This window comes from Antrostomus carolinensis, unplaced genomic scaffold (genome assembly GCF_000700745.2).
Source record: "Antrostomus carolinensis isolate BGI_N321 unplaced genomic scaffold, ASM70074v2 scaffold17788, whole genome shotgun sequence".
In the NCBI taxonomy this organism is placed as follows: Eukaryota; Metazoa; Chordata; class Aves; order Caprimulgiformes; family Caprimulgidae; genus Antrostomus; species Antrostomus carolinensis.
Genome location: NW_010335181.1, coordinates 19,908 through 33,595, shown reverse-complemented (window position 1 = coordinate 33,595; position 13,688 = coordinate 19,908). Strand labels below are relative to the sequence as shown.

The following is a 13,688-nucleotide window of genomic DNA, read 5'->3' as shown; positions in this document are numbered from 1 at the left end:
CCTGGTAATTCTGAAGTAGAAAGAGACGGAAAACATTTTTGTTTGTTCCATGCAGTTTCATCTCGCACTTCTCCCCACGCACATCTGAGAAAGCGGCATGATCAAACACAACAAAACGTCCACCCCTGCAGGTAAAGAGGAGGAACAAAACCAGCTGTGAGTTTTAAGGTGTGAGGGTTACAAAGCAAGTCCCTGTCATTTTCTGATGTCAGGAAAGCAAAAAGCTTTTAATGAGTCTTCATTTGCTTCAGGCACTTTAAGCTTTGTTCTTGCTAGAAGTCTCAGAAGGCCAGAGAAGAGAGAGGGGACTTAATGAAAAGGGCAGAAATAATAAGCTCTGTCCTGTCAGAATTGTATTGATAGCTTACAGCTTAAAATCAAAAACACACAGCCCTTCCCAAAACCTAAACACAACCCACCAACAACTCTCTTAGTTTCTTAACAAACCAGTGATTTGCACATTCACTAATATTCATACTTTTTTAGGAAGAAACTACTTACCAAGTAAAACTAGAATAAATGGTTATTATTAAAGTGTTTCACATTATAAAGATGGAAAAGCAGAATAGAAATCTTGCACTAAGGACCAGAAGATATCTTGTTATATTATCATGAGTTGTAATTAAGAGTTGGGACTATCAGATTCCACATACTTCCATGATACTCACATAATGTAGGGTTAGGAGAGTGACTTGACAAATGCTGCCACTTGCTGGCAGGCAGAGGGAAAGGACTCTTTCACCAAAGCACAGACCCAGAAAGAGACAGGTAGTTTAGAAGGGGCAGCAAGAATTGTGTTGAAGCACTCACTCCTTCGGCCGAGACAGGAGCAGACAGTCATTGAAAAGATGTAGGTAGATGGGACGGGTGGTGACTTTCCATTTTGGACTCAGAGTGTTAAAGTCCAGTGCTGTCAACTCACCACACTTCACAAGTCGCCTCGACTGTGAGATGAGTGGGAATATCTGCAAGACAGAAATGAACGTTTATGTCAAGTGTTGTACAACAGAATTGGTATCTGTGAGTTTTGGATTTGCATTTTTGCCTTTCTCTAGAGGAAGTGTGCTTTCAGCTCTACAGCTAGACAAGAGTAAGTCAGGGTAGGCACCTTCAGCTGAAGGCTGACACAAACGATTGGGCAAGGAAAGCACTGATGAAGAGTTGACCCATGTATGACTCACATTCAACAGTTCTGTGCATACTAGCGAGGAAAACAAAAAGTAAATGCAAGTGACTTTGTGAGGATAGAGAGAAAACACATTAGGCTAGAGCAAGGCCCAGGGAATGGATGAGCTCACCTTGCACTCAAATTCAATCTTCTGGCTGAGGTAGATCAGCTCTTCAGTGCTCTTCATGCGCTGGACATTTTCATTGCAATCTTTGATGAGCTGCAAATGAAAACAGATGATCAATGAAATAGGAGCAAAACTGCCTGGTAAGATCAGTACTACTCCCAGGAGCCCCTCAAGAGGCAGTGTAAGTGACAATTCCTCAGGCATCCTCCTGCAAAAAAAGTATTTTTTCCAGGCAAGCATAACTTCTCCATACCTAAAGTGATCATCCTTCTTTCTTAAGGAAGGTATTCTTTAGATTAAGTCTCTGTGGTAAGTATTGTTTTAACTTTGGGATACCAGGGGGGAATAGTAGAGACATCTCTCTCAGGTGACAGAGGCTGAATTGCTGGTCATTTGGAAGCTGCTCTTATTAGATTCTCCACTGTAAACACAGGAGGCTGATTAGATAAACATCAGCCCCGATTTTCCCACAACCCAGAGTTTGTTGCTAGTAACTGTGAGGACAGGACACAATGAAACAGAAGTAATTCAGCCTACAAGCTGCCTACGTAGCTGCCCGAGGTGATACAGGACAGCTGGATAACAGTGTCACAGAGATAATGCTGGCTTAAACACAGCTGGGGTCTAAGGATTTCAGTGCAAGACATCTTGCCCACCCACCTCAGACTGCAGTGTTTTGGAAGCTGTACAGCAGGCAGGTGCAATCCTATGAGTTTTAAGGAGTTATGCATCATGATGAACTGGTCATCATGTAGAGAATAGGGGAGGGATTGTAAGCAGGATAGTGACACTCCGAGAAGGTCAAATGTTCACTACACAGAGCAGGAGCTAGCTAGGAACAAGTCTAGATTATTCTGCTGTACAAATCCAGATAACAAGTTGTCCCAGAAGACTTGAAACCTCGCCTCTGTAATAAATGGGATTGAGGAAGGGATGCACTAGAGTAATGTCTTGCTGATATTTTTAGCAGTATTTTATTGTGGGGGCTGCAGTAGTAGTTGATCACTAATTAGAGGCAAAGGTAAGGAACACAAAGGCGGAATGCTGGTTAGAAGACTGGAAAGAGCAAATCCTGAACAAAGTAGTTTGGTATCATTGGTGCAGGTTCAGTCACATCTCAGCTGGCTCCTGCTGCAGTGCTTTCTGCTCACAGCTACCACTGCACATGCAGCAGAGTCACACGAACACACTGGTTTGTTACTGTTGAGTATCAATGACAAGGGCCCTCAACCAGAGTAAGAATCAATAAACTGGACAGGGCCACTTAGGTGCCCTGCAGCTGTGAGGTGCAGCATGGCTGTGGAAAATCACAGAATCTCTTGAGTTGGAAGAGACCCATGAAGATCATTGAGTCCAACTCCTGACTCCACACAGGGCAACCTAAAAGTTAAACCATATATCTAACAGTGTTGTCCAAACACTTCTTGAACACCGGCTTGGGGCCACGCCCACTTTCCTGGGGAGCTCATTCCAGTGCTTGACCACCCTCTCAGTGAAGAACTTTTTCCTAATATCTGAACTTCCCCCTGACACAGCTTTAATCAATTCCCTTGCATCCTATCACCAGACACCAGAGAGAAGGGCATCACCTCATGAGGAAGTTGTAGACAGCAATAAGGTCATCCCTCCGATTCCTCCAAGTTGAACAAATAGTATCCTTAGCTGCTCCTCATAAACCACGCCCTCTAGTCCTTTCACCATCTTTGTTACCCTCCTTTAGACACATTCTCACATTTTTACATCCTGATATTGTGGAGCCCCAAACTGCATCCAGTACTCGAGGTGAGGCTGCACTTATGCTGAGCGTAGTGAGACAATTTCAACTGGTGAGCTGGGCTGTGCTTAATGCACCCCAGGATACAGTCAGCCCTTTTGGCTGCCAGGGCACACTGTTGACTCCTATTGAGAGTACCATCAACCAGAAACCCCAGATCATTTCTGCAAGGCTGCAGGACCGGTTGATGGCCTTACCTTTTCAAGTGCATCATAGGCCTGTGTTGCTTGCACTTCCTCCTCAGACCCTGGCCGAGTTCTCTTCAGGATATTCTGCATGAGAGAAAATGTTTTTCATAATGCAGACAGGGAAAGCTGGACATATGACTCTGGGAGAAGTAGGAGAAACAAGGAGACACCAAGATGCTAGCCTCAAGGGAGACTGAAGCAGTGGTACGTGATCAGATGTGGAGATAACAAGGCCAGAGGTTTGAAATATCAGCAGAATGTTGCTGATAAGCTGCATTGATCAGGGCGTCCCTGAAAATGTGGTTTGTATTAACTATCATGTACAAGTTACATGGCATAGGAAGCAACTACTAATTCAGTCACAGCCAGCCTTACATACAGAATGGCCTTTGCTTGATACTCTTCTTCTCCTGTTCAAAAAAGGCTCAAATAATAGTTAAAAAAAAATCATAGAAAGAGCTCAAAATTAATTCATTAGGGACTTGCTGGTTCCCTGTCTGTAAGGCTCCTATTGGTCAATGTTGCAGTCAAAGAGTAGAGACAGGCCTTCCAGAGAGCAGCCAAGGAACCCTTGCTTTGTTTTCCTAGCAGGAAGCCAAAAAAGTTCAATAAAATTTAAAACAACATATTCTGAGAAGACTCCATAAATTATTTATTGGAGGACAAGTGAAGTAGTGTTGCAACAAAGTCCTACCCAGTATACAAACCGCACTGCCTCACAGAGGCTATCGTATCGAGTTCATGGTGCTGGTCTAATGCACAGCAAGCATTTGTACGATGACAAACAGGTTTCTTTTTGCAAAGGTACATTCACAATATACACAACAAGTGGCTTTAAAGCCACAAATTTGTCACAGGTGCAACACAAAGGGCTCTATGCAGTCCTTCTGCCCAGTGCTTGGAGCTAGCTCATACTTATGACTTTCAGACTTGGAGAAGGGTCAGCTTGAGAGAAACTGTAGGAAAGCAGAGAATCAACCCTGTCCTGGTTTCAGCTGGGACAGAGTTAATTTTCTTCCTAGTAGCTGGTATAATACTGTGTTTTGGATTTAAGATGAGGAGAATGCTGATAACACACTGATGCTTTAGTTGTTGCCGAGCCATGCTTACAGTAAGCCAAGGACTTTTCAGCTTCTCATACGGCCCTGCCAGCCAGGCTGGGGGTGCACAAGAAGCTGGGAGGGGACACAGCTGGGACAGCTGACCCCAACTGACCAAAGGGATGTTCCAGACCAGATGGTGTCATGCTCAGCATATAAAGCTGGGGGAAGAAGAATGAAGAAGGGAATGTCTGTCTTTCCCAGTAAACATTACCCATGATGGAGCCCTGTTTTCCTGGAGATGGCTGAACACCTGCCTGCCCACGGGAAGTGGTGAATGAATTCCTTGTTTTGCTTTGCTTGTGTGCACGGCTTTTGCTTTACCTATTAAACTGTCTTTATTTCAACCCACAAGTTTTCTCACTTTTACTCTTCCAATTTTGTCTCCCCCACCCCACCCCAGGGATGAGTGAGCAAGCGGCTGTTTGGTGCTTAGTTGCTGTCTGGGGTTAAGCCATGACAAACCTGTAGGAGGAGTTTGAGTCGAGTGATGCGCTGGAAAGGGAGGATGAGGAAGGATTTAAGTGAGAGGCGCTGGCATACTGGATCACTTTCCAGTCTCTCCAGGACTTGCTGGAACCCTGCATTTCCATTTCTGTGGGAGTGGTAAAGAAAGAAAACATCCAGGTGTCAGAGCAAATAAATAGTCTTCCTAATATCAAACTTCAGTGAGTGTTGGAGTACTCTGAACAGTCAGGTTTTGTCCCTGGGGTGAGAGATGTCAAGAAACTGTGCCACTGCTGAAGAAGAGCAAGTATGGATTTCTGGAAGCTACAGAAGGACAGCAGTAAAACTGTTATTATATCTTTCCTCTTTCTGCCACAGCCCTCTGCAACAAAAGCCAGAAGTAATATCTACATTTCGATTGCCCCCTATCAATAGGGCACCTTTCACAGAGGCAGTGGTGGTTTGTATCCTTTCCTTACACTGCATGGTCCAGCTCCAGGGGCTGTGTCCAAGGTCTGGAAATAGCTGCCTCCCTCTCTTGCTACTCCTGAGAGGAGCTGCCTTCGCCCACTAATGCCTCTCTCACCCTCTTAGACAGAGCCACTGCCATCCAGTTTTTCACATTGGGCAGTAGCAGGTACAAGGCTAATGGTATAAGAGTAGCACTGGCCACCAGAATAGCCAATCCATATCCCTGAAGAGATGGGGAAGAAGGTTGTAGGCCCAGCAGATGCTGCCCTAGACAATATCCTGGAGGTCCTTTCTGTGTGGAACTGAGCCTTCCCTAAAGGGAATCAATTGTGAGACTAGATCTCTCCCAGTCAGCAGCACCCAGAGATGGTGCCTGAATAGCCTGTTGGGAACAGTGTCTTCTCCTGGAATCACTGCAGCTTCATTGGAATTGGGTTGTTGCAAAGGGAAGCAGTGCAGAAGTGGGAAGGAAACCTTGCTTAGGACTGGGCCTGTGCCTAAGCAAAGCTTGGTTGTGCCACCAGGTACAGAAAAGGAGGGCAAGAGATACTGATGGTGTTCTTTGGCCCCAGGATTTTCAATCCATTTTAAAGACTCCTGGATAGCCAGTTTAAGCTGAGAGCAGCCATATTTTTCTTAATTACAGAATCACAGAATAGCTGAAGTTGGAAGTTTCACTTGAAATTACCACTTTCCAGTTCTTAGTAGTCTGAAAACCACAGACTGAAAACCACTATCCAGGACAGTCATTTTTGCTCTCTTCAGCAGAGAGCAGACAGAGAGAACAGCCCACAACAGAATCAGATATTAACTATCCTTTCCCTTTGCAATGCTATGGGGAAGGAACCTGCAGTAGCTCTGTCCTGCTGTCCCAAATGCCACCGAATTGAAGAAGGTTTCTGCCCGTTTTTCTGGGAGGGGGGTAGCATGAGCACTGGCCAAAAGCCTGTACCTGCCTGTACCTGGCATTCCCCATTGTTTGAAAGAGTGAATATTTGAGGTGCAATGAGGAAGTAAGGAGGGAGAAGGGTGCAACAAATGAAAAAACTTACAGTAACCGCTGGAAGGTTTGCTCCTGATACGTCTGGTTTGTTACATATGGTAGATACACCCTGCGGAACTCGGGGGCATGTTTCAGAGCCACATCGCACACATGGAATGTAAACATGTCCTCCTCAAATTTCTCCTCCAAGTCAAAGAGGAAACTGCAGCACATGGTTGCGGTACCATAAAAGGAGAAGGAAATACCAGTGTCATTTAGTAAAGCAGGAATATCCTCAGTCCTCTAAGATCCTCACAGCCCACATGTAAGCACAGGACAGCACTTTACTTCTAGAGAGAGCATAATGCCTGTACAATGACAATTTAGGGCTAGGTATCAGCAAGGAAGAAGCAGAGGCAAAAGACCTCTGTTCTTGAGAGGGCGTACTTCTAAAGGTATGGTCAGGAAACAACTGCAAATCAAGACATCACCAGAATAATCCCTCTAGTAGAAATGGAAAACGTAGCAGCAAACGTTACCAGCTTAGTGATACATGTAGCCAAGCCTTGCAGGAGAAAAGCAGAACAGAATCCTTCAACATACATGATTCTTTGCATGTGGGGTCACATCTACATTTTATGACTTATGCTCAACTGATTCACATTAGGTTCTGTCAAGTGATGGCTGGGTTTTTTTTTGGTCAGGTGCTTCTTTTGTCTTGTATTTAGCAAGAGCTGCATTTTGTTTGGGCTGAAGTCTAGCTAGTCAAGTTCAGTTGTAGTCAAAGCTAATAGGCCATGGCTACAGTAGCATTTTGAACATTTTGCTCTCCCCTGCAATGTGCTCTGTGCACAATTGCACCATAATATCTGAGACTTAACACCAAGGCTTACATTACCCTGTCACCTAAAAAGACAAATGTTCCTTTCAAGGCAGCATTGGTATGCAATCACAAAGTTCTGTGTGTGTGTATCTACCTTGAAGGTCAGTGAACACACAGAACAGGGGTGAGAGATATTACTGATGGAAATGATGGGCTGTGTCTGTGCTTCATGGAGGGTGTTAGTCCCAGAAGCGAAGGGCCACATCTCACCTGGCGCTGACATCGCGTACATCATGAAGGCGGGAGAAAAGCCACTGACGCTCTTGATTGGTGAGCATTGCCTGGAGCTCTGCTGATCGCTGGAAGTGATCCACTGCCACATTCAAACTGCGCAGGTACGAAGCCTCAGACATTATCAACTCAAACTTTGCCTTGAGAGATGAAAGAAGGGAGCATACCATCAGTAGACTATGCAAGTCTGTGAGGAATCTTACGGCGAGGAGACAGAGGCAAAGCAAGAAAACCTCCCAGTACATGATGTAAGTGTTGTGTAACAATGAAGAAAGGCTTTAGGAGCGAAGGGCAAGCACGCTATTATTTATAGTCTTTTTTTCTTTAGAAGACAGACTTGTGGTATGACTTAAAAAGAAAAATGGCTACCTGGTCTCATTTTACTTTTTATTCTCCCTCGACTCCACTTTCACTAGGTTCCCTATTTTACATGCTCTCATACATTTTCCAGCATCCACATCACCCACATTTTTCTCCTTCATCATGTTTCCCATGCTGTTGTTTTCGCCTCTTTCTCTGGGTCCTCCCATCCACTTCTCAGTTCCTCTCATTCTCCTTACCCTGTTTCTCTATGTACCATTTTGCTGAACCATATGTCGTCTTCTTTCCTCTCAGCCCTGCAGCTCACATGGGTCAATTTCATAAATGCACATTCTACCACAGGAACTACAACTCACTGTTTTTTTATTAGCAACTCTCATAAGTTTATATGTAGGAGAATGCTGGAAGTGTTCTACTTTAATATTCTCTTTTGCATTTAATGTGCTCAAAATTCCCTGTTTTATCTCGTTCCAATTTCCCCATGTCTGTTTTCATGAAGTTACTGATGTGATCCAGAGTCTGTCCTTCAGTGCTCCTTTTCTGTATACAGTTCTGAACTTCAGCACTGCATGACTTCACAAGCACTGGTACCACCTCCCCATGCTCTGCAGGTGATCTCTGCATTCAGCCACCTGTATTTCCACATCAGATGTTTTTGCTTTTCACTTTAGTCGCCCTTCTGGGGCCTCTTTCTTGACTACAGACCACCCATCTACCTTGTTACATCTGTCCATTACCTCTTGCAGCTTCTGCTCATCACGGGACATATTCAGTAGCATTCTGCTGCCCCGTATCATGGGGATGTCCTGCCAGAGGGACGCATTAGATGAGACTGACAGACGTTGCAAATATGAGTCCTGTGGAGACAGCACTTTCCTCCGTAGCCTTGGGGAGCTTGGGAAACTTGACTCTATATCCTCTGAGAAAGAATCCACTCTCTTCTGGCTTTGAATGGCCTTGTTCAGAACCACATCACTGTACTCCTGATACAGCAATCTTGCTGTGAAGAGAGGTATATACAGTTATGCTTTCTACAGCAGCTACTTGCACTCTGCTTCAATCTGGAGAAAACTCTGCTAACTGTCTCAGATTAGGATAACTGAATACATTAATCCACATGCACCCACTATAAGCAAAGCTCACCAGCTGCCTGTGTACAGCAGGACTCCGGTTTCACTGCCTCCACCAAACACTGCTCTCCAATGTGCCCTTCCTTGCTACCATGTGGCAGGAGCCCCTCTCCTTCCTGCTCACTGCAAGAGTGGGAGATGATGGAGGAGAGGGGTCTGCCACAGCAGTTCAGGCAGAAGGTACTTACAGGAGTTGATCAGTTTGGAGTGCCGGCGTTTGAAGTTCTCCATTGCATCTGCAGGTTTCTTCTCTCTGTCAGGGAATACAGATTTGGAAACAAAGAGTGAATGAAGAGCACAGACCAGAGATGGCTTATCCAAATCTTAGTAACAGATCTGTCACAGCAAGGACCTCTCTTTCCAACAAGCTCAAGCTCCACATGCTTTACTTAACAAGAAACAAAGTTTGGCTTGATGGAAATACTGTCCTAAAGGGAGAGAAATACTTCTATTGCAATGGGGTCCTCTCCCAGAGGGCATGGACTGACAAACAGACCTAAATAATTTTATTATAGTTTTCTCCTCATCATCTTTGGTCCCTCAGGAACAATGGATAGCATCAGGTGTCTCTGCTATGCAGGGATAGGGACAAATTCTCAGGGGCCTTTGAGAGACTTACCTCAATATAACTGTTTCTGAACTGACTGGTGGTTCCCTGTGAGCCTTGTGAGCTTCCTCCTCTGAAGGAACAGAAGGGATTTCTGCACAAAAGACAATTAGAAAGTAAATATATATAAGTCCATTTTTAGGGTTGAGCTACCATCCAAATGATACCCAGATAACACTTACCTATACCCCACCTAAGTGGTGTGGTGGTCTTGGGTTGGAATACAGGTGCCCTCCTGACCTTTCTTTCTGGGTCAGAAACATTCTGGGTTTAATAATCCTTTCATTACTTACACTTCACATCTGTTACTTAGCCACATTTGCTTTTCATACAAAGAAAAAGGCCGACACTTTTCAGTGATGACAGTAACTCTAAGAGCTTCTCTCTCCAGTTGCCCAAGTACAGACAGTGCCTGTGGGCCCTATCTGGTGCTGCCTTTCCCCTTTCAGCAGCTTGGGCCAGGCACTGGAGGATCAATGGATCCAAAGTCACTAGTTATGTCTGAAAGTCTTAAGACTTCCTTTTGCGGATGCTGAGCCCCAAAAACTCTCAGTGACTTTTGGGGCAGAAATGCTGGATTTCTAACAAAGTCACTCCCATGAACAGTCTTAGAATGGATGTGGCCTGAGAATGAATGCTGTAGTTTGAGTCATCTTCTGTTTATGTAAAGTGGGACAAGTATGGATTTTTCTTTTGTTTTGTGAGGGGTTTAATTAAATAGGTGTGAAGAAATTCTATATAAAATTCATTGGAAGCAGGAGAAGGAAGAGAACCCAAAGACTGAACTGCAAGTATGGGTCAAGGGAAAGACAGTATTGTTGCCTTGAATGTTTTAAAATTTGGAACCAAGAATTTACAGGTCAAGTGCATGAATAAATCTCGATTCAAGTGCTGCCAAACTCCTTGACACTCCTTTTCCTCTGTGCCAAAAATCCAGCATGTTGTGGAGCTTGGAAAATAAACTAAACAAGAGCTGAGAAGAAGCAAGTAAGCTAAAGGTCATGCAAGATATAATAAAGAACAGACACGCATCTTGACAGTAAGTACTGTCTGAATGAGCTGCATTACAGAAGATGCATGTTTTCCATTTGTGACATCAATGATTTGGCTTTTATACAAGTTGGGACCTTGGACTTGACAAATGTGTATTCTTATCTGTAATTGCAAATCCTACGTTCTCAGGAAGATCATCCCTTTCAGAAGGTCAAACTGGAACTGAAAGGTGTCAGTTGCAAAATAAAGGGAGGTAGCAAATAAACAAGGAACTAAAACATGCCGTTAACAGATACAGGCTACCGAGGGTGTGTGCATGCGTCTCCCTTACTGCTTGGAAACAGGCTGCTACAGGTGCAGCAAAATGCAATGGCCATGTGATGGCAGCAGAGATGATGAGCAGAAGCTCTGAACTGAGCTTCACCAAGAAACTCATTCCTGCAGGTGGGCCAAAGTAGCCTGTGTTACTCAGTAAGGGTGACAGATCTGTAAACGTGGAAAAAGGACAAGAAGTGAAACTGGATGGGAAGTTGAGGGGTCAGGGCTCTGTGAAGTGAGATAAGCTCTCTGTTGCAGGTGTTAGTGTGACATGAGGGGACTGAGCCCCAGAGTGCAGCCCTACTCAGGAGAACAAGTAGGATGCACTGCTTACAGGGCAGCAGAGAGGAGCTAGGGGAGAGGTGGGAGTGGAGAGCTTGAGGCAGGACAGCAAGGGGGCTTACAGGGCTGGAGCGAGGAGTATTACCAGAAAGGCACAAAAGCAAGGCCAAGCTCTCAGCTCTCATGCCTCTCTATCTTGCTGCCTATTTACTCCTACATTTTTGGTACCTGCAATAAGTTTGGGTGGAGGCAGAACAGAGGAGAGGACTCACCCTGCAAGATGTCTGGTGGTACTGATGTTCTCTTCAGGCCCTGACGGTGCCAGTCCTTGCTTTTTACTCGGCGTTTAATTGGGTTTTCTTGATTGGCTGCTGGCTCCTGTGCAACGACCCTGTTCGGTTTCTTGTCTGGCCAACTTGATGATTTTTCCAAGGGTGAATGTCTGGGCATTTCTTCCTTTGGCTGAGCTACCAAGTGGTGTTCCCCTTCTCCTTCCAGCCTTTGCTTGACCCTCCTCTCACCTTCCATTTTCTCTGTGATTGCCAGTGGAGCTTGAACGTGCCTTGTGTCTACACCAAAGACACCTGCCTGTTGCACCCATCGCAGCTCCCCTGAGACCTCCTCTTCTTGGCAGGTCGTTCTGGTGGTTGGTGGTGATGGAGGGCTGAGCTGGAGGAAGTGGATTGGATTGGTGAATGCTAGCATTGGAAGTGGCGGTGCAGAGTCTCTGCTCTTGGAGTCTGTGGAAGTTATCAGGCTTTCCAGCGAGGGCCAAGAAGGGTGGTCAGGTGAGGATTTTCCATCCTGTATATCCATGTGCTGATCTGTGGTTTCAGGGCTGGTGTCAGAACAGCCAGCCAATGCCTCATTTCGAACAGCAGAAAAGCTTTTGGCCAACAAACTGACCCCTGAGTCATCAGAATTCTCAGTATCGTGGGTACCTGAGTCACTGAGAACCCACTCTCCAGTTATGGGAACAAGGTCATCTTTCTCTGGTACATTTTCTCCATCAGAAGCGGGGGCCACAGTGTTAGAATCAGGCACAGAGGTGGCAGTCCAGAGAGGATGGCTTATAGTAGGATGAATGGCTAGTAACTTACTATCATCCATACCATGGTTGAGATGTGGCCTGGAGCAGGGTACAGGAGCCAGTGGCTGGTGGCTTTCAAGGGCTGGGGGTTGGGCAAGGTGATTTGCATTAAGTGCAGGGGCCTGAGCTTGACTGGGGCTTTGGACACGGGAAGGAGGATGAGGAAGCTGTTTGGCATCAGGCTCAGACATGAGAGGTAGGCTTGAGTGGGACACAGGGGACAGAGGTTGTTCTTGCTGGTTCACAGCAAGGATGATATCTTCTTCAGAGGGCCAAGTTAGGGTGCTCAGGACATTGGAGATTCTGGATCCAGACTCTTTTTGGTTTAAACTGCAATCAGACTGATCAAGTAAAGGCATCTGTTGTGCTTCATGATCCACATTTGCTCCCATTTCTTTTCCTTGGGTAACAACACTTTTTTCTAGGGGGTTTTGCTGATTTGTTTCTGGGTAGTTCAGGGGAGTTGAAGTCCTGCCTGGTGTTTGAGGTGGTTCCAGAGGCCCTGCAATGACAGCCACAGTCCCCCTGTCCTGAGCAAGGCTCCCCTCTAGAGGAAGACAAATCTTGTGTATTACAGAGAAAGAAGATGGGCCACTAAGGTCTTCAGGAAAGCCTTCCTCAGAAGTAAGGAGTTCATGGGAAGTGTCGGCCTCCCCTGGATCAGTACATACAATACCAGTTTCCCCTGATGTTGTGTCCCTCATTTGTACGGAAGCAGCTTGGTTGACTGGCTTCTCTTCAGAGTCTAGCAGTTTGTTCAGGCTGGTGCCAGGACAGTCCTTAGGAGTCACAGAGGCTGTTCCACTATCATCCTCTTGCTGTGGGCCAGACATTGAAGCCACAGAGGTGAGCTCTGTGGGTAGAGCTGAAATGAAGTCCAAGCTCAGCTCAGCTTTTCCTAAATTTTCTGTAACAAGATGAAGATCTATGGGATCAGGTTGCTCTAAGTTCTTGCTACCAGAGGAAGAGTGTGCTGGAACAGAAGCCTCTGGGTTCTCTGCTCTAAAGGGTGCTACCACTCCTTCATGGAGTGGAGCATCTCTATTATCAAACCTCTGGACAGTCTTTCCATGCCCATCGCTGTGCTCATCCCCCCTGCCCAGTCTTGTCCTGTCATCCCAGTCAGCTTCTCCCACATCATGACCACCAATGGAAAAGCGGCCAGAGTCTTCTAGGTCTTCTGCCTGGTCAGAGATATGGCATGTGTGTGGAGGTGCCACTGGAGTTTCACCCATTGGGTTCAGGTTATTTGAGGACAGAGGGCTGACAGTAGGTGGCTGACATCCAGAACTTGCTTCTATGACATGAGCTTCCAGCAGCATCTTCTCAGCAGGATGCTGACCCACAGAAACAGGTTTCCCAAGAGGAAATGCTGATCCTGTTTCCTCAGCCAAAAAAATATTCTCCAAACCACGCAAGTCCACATTATACCTGGGAACAGAAGATATCTCTGACCCAAAAGCTGATGATAGAGCCTCCAGTTTAAGCTCTTTCCTTTGCAGTTGTTGATCCTGCTCATTTTGTTCCTTGTTTTTCTTATCTTTGGGCTCCAAAGATTTTCCTTGTTCCAGCAGAT

General features: G+C 45.6%; 1 protein-coding gene across 1 annotated transcript in view; it reads right to left on the bottom strand.

Moving 5' to 3' along the window:
- Positions 1-13,688, bottom strand: part of LOC104530006 (uncharacterized) — a 16,321-nt gene that overhangs the window by 1,457 nt on the left and 1,176 nt on the right. Inside the window, 11 exon segments of the mRNA XM_010174467.2 lie at positions 1-125; positions 811-965; positions 1,299-1,388; positions 3,267-3,341; positions 4,823-4,952; positions 6,328-6,480; positions 7,351-7,511; positions 8,430-8,692; positions 9,011-9,075; positions 9,442-9,523; positions 11,295-13,688. The exon segment at positions 1-125 is cut by the window's left edge and continues 49 nt beyond it; the exon segment at positions 11,295-13,688 is cut by the window's right edge and continues 27 nt beyond it. Of these exon segments, the coding sequence (XP_010172769.2) occupies positions 1-125; positions 811-965; positions 1,299-1,388; positions 3,267-3,341; positions 4,823-4,952; positions 6,328-6,480; positions 7,351-7,511; positions 8,430-8,692; positions 9,011-9,075; positions 9,442-9,523; positions 11,295-13,688 (3,693 nt within the window).